Source organism: Solea solea, chromosome 19, assembly GCF_958295425.1.
Source record: "Solea solea chromosome 19, fSolSol10.1, whole genome shotgun sequence".
NCBI classification, from domain to species: Eukaryota; Metazoa; Chordata; class Actinopteri; order Pleuronectiformes; family Soleidae; genus Solea; species Solea solea.
The window spans coordinates 14524047-14540994 of NC_081152.1; the positions used below are offsets into that span (position 1 = coordinate 14524047).

Sequence of the window (16948 nt, forward strand, 5' to 3'; positions counted from 1 at the left end):
ATATGATTTAAAAAAAGAGCCTTGAAAGGAGTTACTGTGTATGGTTTTTGAAGCATAATTATTCAAGTAAAAACAGAAATCTCCTATTTCACAGCATCTCCCTGAAAGCTTTAGTATGAAACCATAATGATGTAGATTTTTTTTCTAACCTTGGCTTTACTTTCAGGCAGGTAAGGAAAAGTGTGGACATTGTGTGCCAGGATATAGACATCTATAGACACCTTTTGACTCTTTTTTTTTTATATAGCTGATGTGAAACCTTTCCAGACATGTATTGATTCTTCAAATGCAGCAGAGTCCAGATTTTTGCTAAATATAGATGCAGAAAGTTAACTCTTTTATTTTAAACCACAGGAGCATCTATATAACCTGACCCGTCTTCTTTTGGCACTCCCTTGCCTGTTCTCTCCTTCATTCAGTCCCTCTCCATGTAGCCTTCACTTATGTTTCCTCATTTTCACATCAGGCCCATCTCACTAGTCCTTTGTTCATCCTGTGTGTTTCTCCCTCTTTGTTCTTGTCACTTTCTGTGCTTTGTGTGAGAGAAAGAAAGATTCTTTCCTCCCATTAGCCTCTTTAACCCCCAGCGTCTCGCTGGCAAATTGAAACTGTAACGTGCGTTGAACTGATAAACATCTGTGCACATAAACGTACAGAGCAAGCTGTCATTTCTTTTCTCATCCCTCCGTCCTTTCTCTTCCTCTGGTCAAGCTCATAGCTTATTCATGCAGAAGGGCAGTTATCAGTGTAACGTATCCCCAGCAGCTGCATTTATTGATGCGATCCCTGCCGACATGACTGCAGATGATGATCTTGGCTCTGGATGTCTTCCTCCGTCTCTTTAGCGCAGAACAAACTTTGAATGGGACTGGCCCGTCATATTTTATGCATTAATGACACACTTAGCCATGATTTCCCGTCCCAGACTTCATTTAACTTTAAATGTTTTGCGATTTCTCCGCCTGCTCGAGCGCTCGCTCACGCACGCACGCGCGGGCGCTCTTTACGCTTACACAGATTCCATTAGCGATGTTGTCATTATCTTCTCTAACTCCTGCCGACTGCTTCTTTAGAGCGTGTTTTATTTAGCATCCCTGACACCTTTCATGCATAATTAACCTTAATTCCCAAATAGCTTTTTAAGAACAGATTTGGTCCTGAGCTTGCATCGAAAATGCGTCTTCTTTAAAGGTTTTTTATTTTGTGTGTGTGTGTGTGTGTGTGTGTGTGTGTGTGTGTGTGTGTGTGTGTGTGTGTGTGTGTGTGTGTGTGTGCTCCCTGACCTCGAGGATGATGAAAAACTGCCTTATGTAACACTTCAAATCTAAGAGTCGACTTACGGTGACGCCGTCCAGCTCAAATTGTGACTCACTGGTTTCATAAAGAAAGCTTCACCTGTGGTGAAATTCCAGTGATGTATACAGTGAGTCAATAAAGCAGCCGCCCCCCGCTCCCCCCCTTCTTTTAACCGATTTCGTAGCATCTCTTTCAGCTCTGTCGGCTCTGAAAAGCATCTGTTTTTATCACATTCACCCTCCCACATCCAACACGTTACATACACCGTTTGTGTTTTGCCGTGCACCTCCTGTTCCTGCACGATATTGAAAGAAAAATAACTAAATCGATACAGACGAGCTCTATCGCTTTGTATAGAATTTCCCCAAGATGTTTGACACGTATATTTGTACCAGTACATTTTCAAAGAAACACAATGACTGTGGATAAGTACGTACATCAGTTATCAGTGTGTCTTTAGTGCTTTCAAACCTGTCCACTTGAGATAAGACACATGATAATGCCAGGTAGGAATAGGGCTGATGAGTCACCATTGACCACAGTCGAGATTAATAAGGTAGCATGTAGTGCTGCTGAACCATTCGTCCTTTTCTAATCAAATTCAATATTTGAAATCAGTAAACTGTGCATGTTTCCAATTTAGTAAAAGTGTTTTTTGTTACGACACATTGTTGACAATAAAAAAATGATTTAAACAGATAGAATAAAAAAAAATTAAGTAATAAAAACACTAAACAACCTCATATGAGATTTTACGCTAAATGTAATACATATAAAAGTGTGATTCATATAACGACATGTATTATTATTCTTATTATAATAAAAATATTGCACACTGTTTATTACAACAGCTAACAATCATATCTAGTATTCTGGCTGTAATCTAGCTACAGGTCATGGCCCAGTTCCCATTATAACTTGATAGAAGGTGGAGGGCCGCATTCAAATTGGAAGGAGGGCCGTATATGGCCCACATGCCTCGAGTTTGAGACCTGTGCATTAGAGCATATTATTAAAACTAAATAAATAATTTTAAACTTATATAATATAAAAAATTAAATAATTAAAACTTGTATCAAATCTCGTTTTCAATACATTTTTAATAAAAGTAGATATTTTTACCCAAATCATCACAGCTCTAAATTCCTGCTTTCATCACAGCTGTCTCCTTCCCGCTCGCCTCGTCTTCATTTGCATGATAACAAATCCAGGGTCAGCTGTTGTCTTTTTTTTTCTTCTTTTTTTTTTTTCATGGTGATTATATATAATTACGGCATCACATTTGATGTGCAATTCAAACAACAATACCGGGCCGTGTGTAGACGCCGCTTCTCAGGTTAGCCGGGCTGAATTCTTGATGGAGAGCACAGATCCTGTAAGACTGGGTCTGTCCGACCCTCAGCTGCAATCCCATTAGTCCCTGCTAATCACTCACTGAGGGCCATCACCTAGCAACTAGCCCTACTGCTGTTGGAGCGCCTCAGATAAATGTAGGTGGTGGCAAAGCAGAGGAGGGAGAAACACTCGCCTAATTATTATTTTTTTAAATGAGCTTTTGGAAATTGTGCCGGCTCTCGCTTGCAATCATGACTGCACATATTATGGCTGAGAGGTATTTTAGGGGGTTGATTGGCAGAGGAAGCCGTCCCCGTGCATCATCTTTCTTCTAGGAGGCAATTCAAGCCTATTTCGGCACTCGAACACGCCATCGCTGACACGGCCGCTCACATGTTTTCTCCGCCTCGGTTGCATGGATGGTAAATATAGCTCAGTGTGGGAAGTTTGGCAGGAGGCAGCTAGCTGCCTGCTAGGAGGAGAGCATAGCAGAACATACCAACTGTGGGCGACTGTCAATTTTAACAAGGGGGATGGTGAGCGGCGGGCTAAAATAATCTCTCATTTCTGCACAGTTTAAAGAAACCAAGGATTAATAAGTGTCTTATGTCTGAAAGAGTAAGACATCAAGCAGAGATTCAGGATCAGCCCCCATCAGTTCTCTTCATGTAAAGCTGGGGACACATTACTGATTTTGAGAAGCCTTGGAGTGGACACTAACAGGCTGCTTTCAGTAGATTGGGGATCACACATTTAACGACGGATGACGGATCACAGACGACATGATTTGTCAAACCAAATGAGCACATCAGCCACCGTTTAAACAAACACTGATATTCCCGCTATTCCCTGTTGTCTTCGTCTTCTGACGCTATTGCCTGTGTCCCCACCTTTGTCGTTGGCTGTTGGCAACATGTGTGCTTGCGCGTCCGGAGTCGCTGTTCGATTGACCGCCACTGAGGTCGGGTCAGATTTCTGTGCCAACTCGTCATGCCGTGTGTCCCCAACTCGTGCCGACTGCTGCAGACTCTGCCCAACTGTGAATCGTGGGTAAAATCAGGCAAAAGCATCTTGTAGTGTGTCCCCGGCTTGAGGTGAATTGTCACAGTGTGGTGTTGTCATGGTTGTAGTTTTAAAGAAATGTATCTTAAAACCCATTTTTACTCTTTGGCTTTCGACCCATGTATGAGACGCTGGTTTTATGTCTTTTATTCTATGACTTGTTTATTTTGTGTTGTTTTTTTACTTTTTTTTTATAGTGAAAAACATCTGTTTCGCTCATTGACTGTGTGTGTGTGTGTGTGTGTGTGTGTTTGTTTGTTTTAGGTGCTGACAGAGCAGGGCTGTGTGTTCCAGGAGAGACATGGCTGGGAGAGACCGGGCTGGTTCAACAAAGAAGGGCCTGCTCCTGTGAGACACACACACACACACACACACACACGTTTTACTCTGCACATCCAGATGCATGCCCTTGATTTATTTATTTCCACATATTGACAAAAGGAAACACATGCTAGGTTGTTTTTTTTTTTGCTGGATCAGACCTGTTGGAACAAGCGGACTGCCAGTAATAGGCAACACTGACACAGTATCCAGTATCTACCCCAGTGCAGTGTCCTCCTCTGCACCAGAGAAATGATAATGATTAATTAGACTCTAACTCTTTGTTTGCCTTCTTTATTGCAAAGGTTAAAGACTATGATTACTACGGCGCTTATGACGTTGAGAGGAACGTGAACTACAAATACAACGAGCTGCTCGGGAAGGAGTACACCTTTGACTTTCCTCCACATCATGACGTGGTAAGCAAATATAAAGTGTGTGTGTGTATTATGGCTCCATTCAGGCCTTCTGCTAACATCCGTATTGGATTAGGGCTGAATGATTAATCTAAATTTTATTGAAATAGCAATACAGCAGAAGGTGCAATATTCATTAAAGCTGAAATGTTTTGTCAAAATACAATTTTAGATGAATTATTGTCTTGATCTATACACAACTTATGCTACAGACTGAAGAGTATGTCATTGATTCTCACAGATCTGCACAAATATCACACAGTAATCATTTAAAAAATGTTTTTCAAGTGAATATTAGAATAAAGACCATTCTCTCTGAAATGGCGTTTTTTTTTGTTTTTTCTTCTACACTTTATTAAACCCCTTAGGGAAATTCTTCTATGTATTTAACCCATCCTTTACTAGGAACCTTCCTAGAATTGGGAGCAATGGGGGTTGGGTACCTTGCTCAGGGTTGCCGTTTTTGACCTGGTGGGGACTCGACTCGGCAACCCTCAGGTTACAAGCCCAGTTCCTGTTCCACTTGGCCACGGGCTGCCCTCGAGTCATATCGCAGTCGCAATTCCTGTCACAATAATCGCAAATAGATATTTATTCCAAATCGTTCAGCCTTGTATTGGATGCATTGGCTCATTGTGAGAAGAATAATTATGTTTTTGATTCAGATTTTTACTAATTTGTCTCCTCTCCTATGGAATTAGATTTGTGTCAGTATTTTCAAACAAGTCAAATATCGATTTAATCAAATATTGTTTGAAAATACACACATCTGGAACAAAATAATCAGTCAAAAATAATTGCAAGTATCTATCGTTTGTCAGATTATATTATTATTATTATATATATATATTAGATAGTAACAATTATTTTGTCGGATGTCGAAAACTTGGAGTTCCTTCCGGTCCATTGAGCTGTCGCTCCAAAACTCAGTAGCCAATCAGCAGGCAGCTTCATAAGGCCCGCCCACGGTCAGAATCCCAAAACAAAGAGAGAAAAAATCAGGGAGCACAAAGAACAACATTAGTACAACTTATTCCATACTCTCCAAGTGTCTGTGTATTGCACATAAATCAACATAAGGATGCTGAGCAGTGTAAAAGTACAGTAAGAGGAAGAGGTCAGAGGAGGTCAGCTGATGACGTGGTCTCTAATCCATCCTGAGGACGGACATCGTTTATGCATGCTCAGTTATGTGGCCACAAACTGTGTGTGTGTGTGTGTGTGTCTTTTTTTTTTGATTGGATCCAAGTACGAGAACTTGTGACACTGAGCAGAACAATGTTGGCTGAAATTGATACAGCTCCTTCATTTGTCAGACATAAATTTAAACTAGAAGTTTGAGGGTGGTTCGACGAGTCTGAACATTCTCTGAAAGGAGTGTGGAAGTGGGAAAAAAAGAAGCGCGCGTCCTCTCGGGGGAAATAATGGCCGTGGAGAATAGACAGAGTGCAGAATACAGTCAGTGAGTTTTATGGTGCATGAAGGAGTTTGAGGGGAAGCACCAGCCTCACTCAGCAGCCCCGAGGACGAGTAAGTTTGCTCCAAGTTTTCCCTTTTAATTGCAGTGATGTCGTCGAGGATCCAGAAGTCATAGAAATAATGTTTTTATGCATTGTTTTTAATTGGACATGTGTTGTGATTTATTTATATGTGTTTTTTTCAATTGCAGATTAAGAGCGAGTGCCTCTCATGTAGACACGGCGTGGCTGTGTTTGACATGTCCTACTTTGGAAAGTTTTATCTCACCGGACCAGATGCCAAGAAGGCGGCCGATTGGCTGTTCACTGCTGATGTCAACAAGAAACCAGGTCAGTCTGGCTGCTGCTAAAGCACACACACACACACACACACACACAGCAGGCAGATTCAGACAGATGGGTGAAAAGGTCGACAGAATGAAGAAGTCCAATACGCAGACGGAGGATCTAAACAAAGTGCCAACACGCCACAGTTCCAGAAAATCGTAAAATACTTCCCCTGCACTTTCTCGCAGTGGCGCTGGTAAATGTGTTGACGGGGGAAGTCTCCCATTGCCTAATCTATTTGTGACAAATTTGTGCAATTTGTCGGCACAGCCGTCTGTTTCCTGCAGTGACAAGACGTGTGGGGGCGCATGTATGGATGCTAGTAAGTCTGTCCCAAAGAACCGTCGCTGATAAAATGACTTTCATGGCGCCAGATGTCAACAAAATGCCGAATGATCTCAGCAGAAATGAGCAGCGTGGTCCTCACAACCAAACTCTGGCTGATTTAAGAGACATCACCCGAGGCCAAGTTATCAGACGTCATGCTGCTTCATCCGGAGCAGCAAAAGTCTTTTAACTTCCCCTTTAAAGGTCCAGTGTGTGTTATTTAGCAGGGTTTACTTATGGGCAGAAAGTGATGCGCATAAGTATGTTTGGGTTAGCGCTAGCGTGTCGTTGCTTTGAAATAAGAATTGTTTGGTTTTCCTGGACAAAGTCATCTTGTGCAGCCATGGCGGCACAAGGAAACTTGACAAATTAGTGTTTTTGAAGCAGAGGTCAACGTAGTTTCCTCACGTGCAAGACCATTAGATGTCACTAGTTCTTGCACAATGGGCTTTTAATCTTCTATATGTAGTGTAATGTAATGTTAGTGCCAAGCTTGGACAACTCTTCCTCATTCAATCCACAGGATTTTGTGTTGATCAACAAATTAATTGTCTTTACCCGAAAGTCCTGAGGTTTTACCGTAATGACAAGTATATGGGCGCAAAGCTCTACTGCTTTCCAGTATCCATCCATCTGTTTTCTACCGCTTTATCCTCCACATGAGGGTCACGCGGGGTTCTGTGGCAATCTCAGGGTCACACCCTGGACAGATCGCAGTCCATAGTTTTTTTGAATTTTCTAGATATCACAAACGGTCTACGGGAGTTACGGTAATGAGAAGTACACGTGCCAAATCCTGTCGGCGACGACAACATGTGGGGTACACCATGTCAGGTCCATCACAGAGCCACACATGGAGACTCTCACACTCAGAGAGTGAACCCAGAGAACCCAGAACAACACACACACACACAGGGGAGAACATGTGAACTCCATGCAGGAAATAATTCAACCTTAATATGGATTTATTATGCAACATCTACGTCTTTTTGTCCGCCACTCTTTCCTCCTTATGTCCACGTGGCAGTTTTACACAGAGAAGAATTTTCCTGTCCTAGCGAGCGAGCCTGTGCTTCTCTGACGCTGACATCGTCAGACACCGCTTCCTTTAAAGCCCTCTTGACAGAATCAAACTGTATAATCAGTCATTCCGTCAAGTGAGAGATGACAGTCGCGTATTAGCGCGTCACCGCGACTGTCAGCTCCCTTTGTGCGGACGCGTTATCATTTCATGTGCCTCATATGTTAAAGATACAGATTCATTCAGTAGTCGGTCGTCTTATTATGCATCTTTGTTAAGTGATGTTCTGTCGTCGTAGTTCACGTTTCAGTCATTTTCTTTGTAAAAAAATCAAGATTCACATGATATCTGATGGAGTGCGTGTCCCTGGAGTCCCACCTGAGTAACACACTCAGATGTTACTAAGATTTTCCTTCTCATTGATCCGTGTGGTGCAGGAAAGGAGACACACAGTCATTCAAAGGCATAGAAACCAGATTACAGCCAAAGAATCAGTTAATAACAGAAGATCGATCTCTCTGCTGTGTGTTTTAGGCTCTACTGTCTACACCTGCATGCTGAATAAAAGAGGAGGAGCAGAAGCTGACCTGACGGTGAGCAGACTCGAGCCCGGTGCTTCCAACCTGCCCTTAGCACCCGAATCCAATGGTGAGCAATCGTGTGCATGCGATACTTGTTTTTGTACATTTACCTGCCATCACTGTTTTCACTGTTGTTTTGTAATTTGATCCATTTTCATTGCTTGTATTGTCATTTTTAACCATTATATTCTCTTTTTTGTCTTTTCCTTTGTTTTAATTTGCAAAGAAAACACAGAAAGCAGCGTTTGCAGCCAAAGAGCTGAAGTTATGTTGTGCCGTGATGGGAAATCAGTCGTAATAAAAAGAGATGAAAGACACAAATGCTTAACATTTTTTATAATACATGTGTTCACTGCTGCAGGATGTAGTCACTGTTTAATGTAGCCATCATCTTGAGCAGCAGTTAAATTAAATGAAATGTTATAATTAATTTAGCGGTTGTAGCACATCCTCATGAACATATTCACAAGTCTTCACACTTCTAAGATTCCATCAATTTAGCACGAGGCTTGTATTTTTCCATATAGTCTCAGATTTTTCTGCCATTTTTTTCACTTCCTTTTCCCCTCTCCCTCCTTCCCTATAGGTGACGCATACTACCTGGCGATTGGTGGTGGCGTAGCAGAGCACAACTGGAACCACATTAGAACAGTTCTTCAGGACCAAGGTTTCCAGTGTCAGCTGGTTGACCATTCTGAGGACATGGGGATGATCAGCATCCAGGGGCCAAAGAGGTGAGGAAAGAAGGGCGAGAGGGAGGATATGACTGACAAGAAACAATGGTGGGAGGGCAAAATAGCAGGGGAGAAGAGAGGAAAGAAGTAGCTTCGGCTAAAAAGCTGGATCATGATTCCCATCTCGGAGTGGGTAAACCGAAAAGACCAGCTGTTGTGGTCGACGTGAGCAGGTTAAGTGGTCGCGACTTTGCCGCGGGCGTGAGAGGTGAGACAGGTGGAGTGAAAACAGAAGCGGGGGGGGCTCAAGATTAATGCCCGCAGCCCTTTCGCGACGCTGCAAAGCCTGTGCTTTAAATTAAGAGTAAAAGTGAGTGATGATGATGAAGATTTACTGGAGCAGATCATTCGATTGTGATGTCAACAACAGTTTACGCCCTTTTTACTGGAGGTTGGTGCATTAAAACTGTCCAAGCAAGTCCCCGCTCTGTCATCATCATGTAGGTTAGGTAATAATGTTTGATTTTTATTTCACCTTGAGGTTTAATTGGACCAGAAATAAAAAAAAATAAAATATCTCTGGACTGACCTTGAATAACTGTTATTCAATCCTAAATAATAGTGTCACTATTGCACAGGAGACATAGAGCTCTTATTTTCTCAGTCTCAGAATTGGACATGACATTAGAGTGGATATTAGTTTTATACAACCACTGTCTTTTATTATTCCCCAAGTGTAAATAGTGCAGCAATGACATTAAAGTCAAATTCTAGGTTTAGTTTGGTTGATGCTGGGTTCAGTACAGGAGTTGGAGAGGCCTGAGTGCCTTCTTTGTAAAGTGCATCATTAATCTAGGTGATCCGTTTTAGTTAGAAGGCTATTTTAAGTCTGCCACACAGCACGCCCTTAAGAATAAATAAATAAATATAGTAATCATCATTTGCATCACCTCATTTTCTTTCTTCATACTTGAGATGTTTCTCAAAACACTTCTGTAACTCTCTAATCTAATGACCAAACCTGAAAGTGTCACTGCCACGTTCTGCTTTCACCGTTTCAGAGTCACTTCAAGCCCTTTCACGTCCTTCTTGCTCAAAGAGCGAGCTGGGCCACTTTTACCTCTTCCCAATTTTCATCCTCTGAACTACTCGTCTGTCTTTGTTCTTTGTTCTTCACAAGCAGCAGCACGGTGTGGTCACTGTGTTCCATGTGTGGGCTGCGTCAATTTCTTCTATTCAAGGCTTTTTTTTATCCTCTGTCCTCTCAGGTTTTCTTTTCTTTTTTTTTTTATCCAGCTCTATCTCAGTCTCCTCTCCCTTTTCCTCACCCTTTTGCTCAGTTGACTTTTTGCTGTGTCCTCTTCCCTCTTTTTAGATTTTATTGAACCAGAAATCAGTGAATCTACAGCAGCTTTAGCCCAGTATGTCTATATGTGTGTGTGTGTTATTTACCCACTGTAACTAAGGCTGAATACACGATAAATCATCAAATTGTGATAAAATGGCCTTATGGCGAAATTCTGAACAGCTAAAAGTAGTAAAAGACTCCTAAATCTGTCAAATTATTGTGAAAAAGTATGTGAAAATAATCAGTCTTACCCAATTTGAATTAGAGATGGGACGATGGGATGCGTCCGATACCAATATCACAAACTACTGATACTGATATTGGCCCCATACAGTCATTTTAGACCATTTATGAACGTATAAAGCTGTTTGTGCTGAGTCATTTCAACGACACAATTCTCCAACTGGGTAACAAATATTGCTCTCCCGAAAAAGGAGGAATAAACAGCCCAAAACATGACTCGGCTAAAATGCTTTTGCTGATTTTTATTTACATATTTACAGTCGATTTTTTATTGATACCGATACTCACCGATACCGATTCCCATCAACCAATGTATCAGATTTTTTGACCATAATCAGGTCTAACCATGTTCATTATGAAGCTCTTTGTGTTTCCTTCATCATCCAAAGTGTCTGCATAATGTGTGTGTGTGTGTGTGTGTGTGAATAATATTAACAGGATCGGTGTCTCAGTCTGTAACGATTCTTCGCTCCTTCTTATTGTCGTGAGAAACTGCCAAAAAAAATCTACTCCTCCAATGTTTTGGGTTTTAATGAAGCAAATTTGTCTCTTTTTAAAGCTGGAGGAGAGAGAGAGGAAATTACACGTTTTATGGAAATGCGATTGTCTGTGTTGCCTCCTCAGAAATATTCTCTAGAGCGGGGGTAGTCACTGTAAACTCGCTGGCTCTCACACACACACACACACACACACACACACACATAGATTGGCAGAACTCTCCAAAGGGTGAAACTGGTGCTTGCTCAGTTTTGTTGCATCATACACCAGGATTTATAACACGAGCAGTTATGTGATGTCCTGAAAGAGAGAGGCCCGTGTGTTTACATAATATCCGTCCTCTGATCCACAGCTGAGAACACATTTAATTAACAAGTCACAGAAACAAATTGGTGGTTGCACGAGCCTTTTACCGCACACACACACACACACACTCACACACACACAAACGCAGCTATTTGCTGATTATATATAGCTAATTATAGCCTAGCTATTGGACTCTTGAATTTGGAGGAAGTACTGAAGGGAAAGGTCAGACTGTGCGTCATCCCCCCATATTCATATATACATATATATGTATATATGTATATGTGTGTGTATATATATTATAAGTAATGTTATAGTCCCGTATAAGATGATATTTCTTTGTAGAAAGAGGAAAAATAACACCCCAAACAAAAATATCCCCTAACCCTAACCCAAGGACAAAGGCCTCGACCTACGTTGAATAAGCGTCTCATTTTCAGTTTTTTTCCCTCTTTACCTGCAGTCGAGAGGTTCTTCAGGAAGTGCTGGACACGGACCTCAGCAACGACAACTTTCCTTTCTCGACACACAAAGTCGTCAACGCGGCGGGACACCAGGTGAGGACGCCAGCTGTCTTCTGTTTGACTTCAGTCACATATAGAGTTTAGATCAGGCCCAGAAAAGCTAGCCCGACCCAAGGCTGTGCACGATCTCCGAGCCTGGCCTGACTCGACCCGACCCATTAACTGTAATTAACTGAGTCCAATTTAATTTTGGGCCATTATAACCAAGGGTGTAGGTTTGCGTATGGACGGTTTGTTATCTGTAGGAACAGATTGTTCCTACCAACGTTAGAGACATGACAAAGTGTGTTCTTATTTACGAGCATCAGTGAACGCATCACAGCCAGGCATAAAAGTCACTGTGAGTCACAGAGGAGTCACAGGAGCAACATGATCACGAAGCAAACGACAAAAACTCAGCCAATTAAAGAACACTTCTTTGCTCATCAAATTGATTGTCAACAATTCAACGGTACAGTCAAAGATAATTGGTTGTGTGTGAGACTGAGGAAGAAGTCAACAAGGCCGTCCAGGGGCATTTGTTCCTCTTCTTTCTTCTCTCCGTTTCTTCTCAGTTGATGTTTTGTTGGGGAATTCACATATTTCTACTTTACAATAAGAGTAACAGAAATGCTGTAATGTTTAAAGCCTCATGTTCTGAGGTTTGACCTCTACAGTGTTTCTATAGAGCGTGTTGTCCTGGCCACAGCAATCACCTCCTACTGTTCATCCACACACACTTACTGTGTCTTAGTTACATTTTTTATTTTTATTTTTTTTGCATGAATTATGCTGCACTCCATTGATTGCAGTCAGCATCTTCTCACAGCTCTGCGGGAGTCTGTGTGTGTCTCTGTGTGTGTCTCTGTGTGTGTGTCTGTGTGTGCGCGCGCGCGCCTGCTGGAGTTGTTTGTGTGTTATGTTCCGTCCCAGCTGGTTGCTGGCCTTGTCTGGGTGACATTTTAATGGCTGCACTGCTGCGAGAACAGAGCTCGCTCTCTTGCCCTCTGCTCCACTCATAGCTCATTAGACTCTCTCTGTGCTGGAATGCGTGTTAGATCACACCGTCTCGTGTTTATGTGCGTCCGCGTTCTCATCATTCTAAGCTGTGTGTGTGTGTGTGTGTTTGACATTCTCCTGGTGACAGTGTGCATGAGGCGTCCTTAAGTCACTGTGTGTTTTAAAGTGCGAGTGTGTGTGTGTGTGTGTGTGTGTGTGTGTCCTGTTCTCCGTTTCATGGTGTACATATGGGGCTCAGGGTGATCCCTGGCAGCACAGATGGCCTGGCTGTCACAGCACCCACCGAGGAAACTGTTGGAGAAATTTTTTCTCATCCTCTCTCCTCCTTTCACACATTCTCACTCGCTTACTTTCCCTTTTTTCCTCCTCTCAATAGCTTTCTCGTGTCCTTGTACATTATTTGTTTCTGGAGTCCACGAGGCAGGATGTTCATTTTTCACACAAAAAAGAAAAAAGAATAAAACTTAAAAGTATATTCTCTTGTCGTCACGCTGGCTGATCTGGCCACTATACACTATCTGAAAGAGACTGTATTTGTGGATAACTGTTGCACTGCAGCAGGTGAACTGTGTTCACTTTCTGATGAAAAGATGATTTTTTTTTGTGATTATATCGATTTAATTAAGATAAAACAGTGGGAGTCTTGTGCTCCTGACCTCATTCGACCTTATTTTATTGTTGTTTTCCCCCAAATCTCTCTATATATAAGATAATATTCAATATTCATATAGGACAACGGTATTTGTATCTGAGCTGAAACAATTACTCGATTAATCGATAATTAATCGATTACTAAAATCAATCGTCAACTGTTTTGATTATCGATGCATCAGTTTGAAGCAAAGATGTAAAACAAGATTTTGATTGTTTCAGCTTCTTGAATGTGAATATTTTCTTCATTTCATTGCTCCATATAACAAAGAAGTCATTACGTGAATCATTTTGGTTTATGGACCAAACTCAGTTTGAATCAGTTCTGAAAATGATCGTTAGTTTGCGGCTCCAATTTGCATAATGTAAAAAATATGAATATTAATTTAAACTTAAATGAATATCCCGTGTGTCTTCGGTACATCTCAGTCCGCCTCTACCTCTACTCCTTGTTCTAACTCCCTCCAGCATACTCATCTCTCCGCCCCAAGAAGCATCCATCTCTTTCAAGACACACAGAATTTTGGATACAAGACTCATTTCTCACAAAGGAGATTCCCTCGTTTGTGCACCTTATCTCACAAAAGCATATTTTCTACCCTCCCAGCTGCTTCTGCTGTTTGTTTCTGTCTCTTCAGCAGCAGAACATGAGCAGAAAGTGCTCTTCATATAAAAATGCACGGCGAGTAAGAAGTGTGTGTGTGTGTGTGTGTGTGTTGTTTTTTTTGCGAGAGGACATGGCAGCTTGGTCCTCTGCGTGCTCTTCCTCAGTCAGCTCTCTCTCTCTCGCGCGCTCCCTCTCTCTCTCTCTCTAAGCCTCTCTACTGTACCGCTCTCTCCGTGCAGGTGCGAGCGATGCGTCTGTCGTTTGTTGGAGAGCTCGGCTGGGAGCTGCACATTCCCAAAGACTCTTGCCTCCCGGTCTACCGTGCTGTCATGGCTGCTGGCGCCAAGCACGGCATCATCAACTCAGGCTACAGGGCCATCGACTCACTCAGCATAGAGAAAGGTAACTTTTAAATAAAGGTCAAAAGGTCAAACTAAGGTTAACTGATTTCCAGCCAGCAAATGAAGCAATAGAAACCTATATACACATTTATGTTTTATTTGTTCCTCCTCCTCGTGCCCTCCTTGTGTTTTGTCAGGGTACAGACACTGGCACGCCGACCTTCGCCCCGATGACACACCCTTGGAGGCGGGGCTCGCCTTCACCTGCAAAATGAAGAGTTCCATCCCGTTCCAGGGACGCGAAAGGCTGGAGAAGCAGAAGGAGGAGGGCCTGAGGAGACGCATCGTCTGCTTCACCATCAACGAGTCAGTAACGCCAAAACAATGATCCCTTCTCTTTCCCTCAGAGTGTCCTGGAACTACAGTGACCTTTGTATACCAGGAAAAAAAGAGCTGTTCTTCTTTGTTTTCAAAGAAAACACCTGCGTCAAAATGCAAAATGTGATTGATTTGTCCATTTTAGCTGCTGTAGAAACAACATGGCAGCCCAAAAGTACCCAAAGTACAGATAAAAAAGGTTTTTTTCTAAAGTTTGACACATACTTATAGGTAATATATTAAATTTCTGACTATACACTAAATATTACACACTCAGTGTATCTGTCTGACAGAAACAAGGCACATGTAGTGTGTTTTATAGTGTAATTAAACCCCCCCCTGTTTTTCTTTCTCAAAGGAAAGTGCCAATGTTCGGACTGGAGGCCATTTTCCGGAACGGAGTTCCCGTCGGTCAGCTGCGTCGCTCTGACTACGGCTTCTTTATCGACAAAACTATCGGTTATGGATATATCCGTCACCCTGAAGGAGGAGTGGTAATGTTCACATTTGTGTTGTTTTTTTTTGTTTGTTTTTTTACGTACAAGCATGAAATATTTAGTCTCTTTAGTTTCTTGACGTCTCGTTATGAGTTGATGGCAAAGACGGAGCGACGGAGACACAGTGACGTTGAGTCATGAGTTAAATCTTTGCCTTCACTGTTGTATTTAAATGAATGCCACGTTCTCTCGTGTCAAATAGGAACACATATTTGCTCCAAAAGGTGGTCAAATGTGCATCTCTCTGTTTTTAATTTCCTCCATCGCCTCATTGTCCTCCCACTAAACTCATATTCCCCTCCCTTCTCCTTCCCTTGCTTATCTTCCTCTTATTTGTCTCAACTCTCTCTCTCTCTCTCTTCCTCTTTCCTTATCAGGTGAGTCCCGATTTCATTAGGAGCGGCGAGTTTACCCTGGAGAGGATGGGTGTGACGTACAAGGCCAAGGCCCACCTCAAAACTCCGTTCGACCCCGAGAACAAACGAGTGAAGGGCATCTACACTTGAGGACGACAAATGTAAAAACGGCTGAGAGAGTAACAACTGATTTTTTCTTTTTCTTTTCTTTTTTAATTTTAAAAAGGTCTGAAGGTTTTTTGTCAAGAGTCGGCTATAGACGTCGTTCTCAGCATTTCAATCTAAATATGTCCTATGGCGAACACCACTCAACTGAGTGTTATTATAATGATACATGGTAAATTCAAGAATCCCTAATGCAGACCATGTTTACACTGCGGGTGTGATCACACCTCGAGCTGCCGTCCGGTGTAACTTTGGCTGTTTACAGACACCAAATCATGGGAAAATGAATCAGGATCATTTCACAGTTTTGCCATATGAAGAAGACGGCAGCATGGATACTTTCAGGGGCGATTCGAGCAAGTGTCAGCGCTGTATTCTTTCTGGATTCTGACTTTCAGTGCGTGTGTGGAAGCAGCTTTAGTTTCATATATATATGTAATAATTTAATAAGAAATAACGGCGTCCCATCTTAAATGAATGATGTAGTTTCTCAGAATGGTGACAAAAACTGTGTCAAAATAGTGACTCGCTTGTCTTAATAAATAACTTAGCGTCTCTTGGTAAGATTGAGATATAAATGATTTTACTTTACACACGATACATCAGTGTGTACATTAATGCTCCAAAGCCTGGCTCTTACATTAGCAGTGATTTAAAGCAAACATTTCTCATTGTAATGATTTTCAGGCTGTTTTTCTATGACGTTGGCAGCGATGGTGTTCCTGTATTCAACACTACACGTGTGTGTAAATATATAAATAAATTCTCCATTAGTCCTCACAGCCTTTTGTTTACTCCAGCTGAAGAGAAAACTCGATTTTAATTAGAAACAGATTGTTATTGCAGTCGCAACCATCCGTTCTAATGTTGTCCCTAAAACACACTATAGTCCGTCTTAATTTAACATTTAACATATTGCGGTACTTTTTCATTTATTTATCCAAAGAGGTCATAAATGATATTAAACTACTACTAAAAAAAACGGGTTCCCAAATTACTAAAGATGATGTTTTTTTTTTACCTGTATCTGAGCCAGAGTGTTCACCAGAGCTGGGAGGTGGAAGGAGAAACAAACATACTGAGGTTCAGTGAACCAAGCAAGGAAAACACACTGTGTTTGTGCTGAAGAATACATCAGATCATGAATACGACGCGTCTGTTTTCTGACTCAGCCCCATGTCGCCGTGCTCCGCGGCG

General features: G+C 41.9%; 1 protein-coding gene across 2 annotated transcripts in view; it reads left to right on the forward strand.

Moving 5' to 3' along the window:
- sardh (sarcosine dehydrogenase) overlaps positions 1–16527 on the forward strand; it is a 31570-nt gene extending 15043 nt beyond the window's left edge. For both annotated transcript variants that reach the window (XM_058617304.1, XM_058617305.1), the window contains exons 13-22: positions 3958–4041; positions 4320–4433; positions 6100–6238; positions 8118–8231; positions 8751–8898; positions 11697–11790; positions 14254–14416; positions 14553–14721; positions 15092–15227; positions 15608–16527. In XM_058617304.1, coding sequence (XP_058473287.1) covers positions 3958–4041; positions 4320–4433; positions 6100–6238; positions 8118–8231; positions 8751–8898; positions 11697–11790; positions 14254–14416; positions 14553–14721; positions 15092–15227; positions 15608–15736 — 1290 coding nt within the window. In that variant the 3' untranslated portion in view covers positions 15737–16527. The remainder of the gene's footprint in view (positions 1–3957; positions 4042–4319; positions 4434–6099; positions 6239–8117; positions 8232–8750; positions 8899–11696; positions 11791–14253; positions 14417–14552; positions 14722–15091; positions 15228–15607) is intronic.
- Positions 16528–16948: the final 421 nt, after the last annotated feature.